Source organism: Benincasa hispida, chromosome 1 (genome assembly GCF_009727055.1).
Source record: "Benincasa hispida cultivar B227 chromosome 1, ASM972705v1, whole genome shotgun sequence".
In the NCBI taxonomy this organism is placed as follows: domain Eukaryota; kingdom Viridiplantae; phylum Streptophyta; class Magnoliopsida; order Cucurbitales; family Cucurbitaceae; genus Benincasa; species Benincasa hispida.
In genome coordinates, this window is record NC_052349.1 from 95,321,856 (window position 1) to 95,323,935 (window position 2,080).

Genomic DNA, 2,080 nt, shown 5'->3' on the forward strand with positions numbered 1-2,080 from the left:
AGATAACCACAATGACCTCGCTCCTCCAGACTATGGCTAATCAACAAAGACATCTCTCTCAAGGTTCAGTGCAAGTTAATGCGTTGACACACGTGGCCCCAATGAATTGCGTTCAATGTGGGGAGGGGCATCCAGTGGACGTTTGCCCATGGAATCAACAGTCCGTATATACTCTGTCTACAATGAACCGTTTGGCAACTCCTACAACCCTGGTTGGCGGAATCACCCAACTTTAAGTTGGGATGGGAATCACAACACAGGGAGCCACAGTTTTCATTAGACCAGTTATCAAGGGAATCGAGGCAACCCTCCGGTCTTCATTAATCCGGACCATAGCCCAGGTAATTTTCAAAGTATATCACCCTATGACCAATCGTTCTTATCAAATACCTCTTGCAGTACCTCGTCTCTAAAGACGTCATTGAAACATTATATCGAAAAGAGCGAGGGAATTAGACAATTGCAAGCTGCCTCCCTTAGAGATTTGGAATAGTAGATTGAACAGCTTGCGATTGAGTTGAAGAATAAAGTGCCTGGTACCAGTTCAGGAGCATCGAGGCCACGAGGTAAAGAGCAATGTCAAGCAGTGACATTGAGAAGTGGTAAAACAACAACCCCTATGCCACCAGTACCAGATTCAATAATAAGAGCAGTAGATTTAACTGTCGATGACGACCAATCAACCAGTAGTAGAAAAATTATCAGTTAAGAAGTAAAAACATCTACATGAGATGAAGCTCAACAAGACTTGAATTCTAAATCAATGCAACCTCCAATTAATAAAATACAGCAAGAACAGGACCTCAACGAACAACCAACTAAACAAGCGGCGGGATCCTTTATCTTTCCCGTCCAGGCTGAAGAAGAAAGATGATAGTAAGCAATTTCAGAGGTTCCTAGACGTTCTCCGACAACTACACATCAATATTCCATTAATAAAGATCTGGACAGATGTCGAGCTATGTAAAATTCCTCAAGGATATTCTAGCTAACAAAAGAAAGATCGGGGAAAATGAAATAGTTGCATTAACATATGAATGCAGTACACTGTTTCAGAACAATATCCCCATCAAAATGAAGGATCCTGGGAGTTTTACATTGCCCTGCTCAATAGGAGGGAAGAAGGTCAGAAACGCGCTGTGCGATTTAGGGGTGAGTATAAACCTAATGCCCTTGTCGATCTTCAAGAAGCTGGATATCGACAATGCAAGACCAACCACGATTACATTACAGTTGGCCGATAGATCGATAATGCATCCCGAGGGCAAAATAGAGGATGTACTCGTGTAAGTGGATAAGTTTATCTTCCCAGCGGACTTTATCATATTTGATTATGAAGCCGACAGAGAAGTTCCTATCATCTTGAGTCGCCCATTTCTCGCAACAGGCGAGTGCTGATCGACGTACAAAAAGGAGAACTCACCATCAGGGTTGATGATCAGCAAGTGAAGTTCAACGTTCTCAATGCGTTAAAATACCCAAGTGATATGGAGAATTGCCAATGTATTGAGGAATTGCGAGAAGAACCTTGGCATGAGCCCCTAGAAGAGTTGGAGGAAGAAGATTTTGGAATCGACGCAATGTGGGAGGAGAATTGCGCCGCAATACAAGTTGAATCAAATTTTGAACCACTCAATTATTGAACGAACATCGCAACACTAAGCCATCCTTGAAGACCACTCGTTCAGAGTTGAAGCCTTGCCTGTGCAACCTCAAGTATCTATTAGGAATAAACAACCTTCTGGTATATTCTGCCCCACGAGTAAGGAGAAGAAAAGCACTCACTAATGATCCTGAAAACAACAAAAGGCTTAGATAGACCTTGCAGACATTCAGAATCAGTCCTCGTATTGCATGCACAAGATTCGTCTGGAAGAAGGAAAAACAGGATCGATAGAAAGGTAACGTTGCTTGAACCCTACCATGACGGAGGTAGTGAAGAAAGAGATAGTGAAGTGGCTGGATGCAGGTGTCATCTATCCGATATCTGACAGCAGCTGGGTAAGCCCAGTGTAGTGTGTTCCGAAGAAAGGGGGGATGACAGTCGTCACCAATGACAAGAATGAATTAATTCCCACAT

At 43.0% G+C, this 2,080-nt stretch overlaps 1 protein-coding gene across 1 annotated transcript; it reads left to right on the forward strand.

The window, feature by feature from the left end:
- Positions 1–951: 951 nt before the first annotated feature.
- On the forward strand, positions 952–1,643 carry LOC120080447. Its single transcript, XM_039035104.1, has 2 exons — positions 952–1,286; positions 1,388–1,643. Exons 1-2 carry the CDS (start codon positions 952–954, stop codon positions 1,641–1,643), a joined length of 591 nt encoding a protein of 196 aa, XP_038891032.1.
- Positions 1,644–2,080: the final 437 nt, after the last annotated feature.

What these genes read in the sequence shown, in the direction of transcription:
- LOC120080447 (XM_039035104.1), top strand. Translation starts at nt 952, where the DNA reads ATGTCGAGCTATGTAAAATTCCTCAAGGATATTCTAGCTAACAAAAGA. An exon ending in AAAATAGAGGATGTACTCGT is followed by an intron (nt 1,287 to 1,387) that starts GTAAGTGGATAA and finishes TTCTCGCAACAG; the next exon opens with GCGAGTGCTGATCGACGTAC.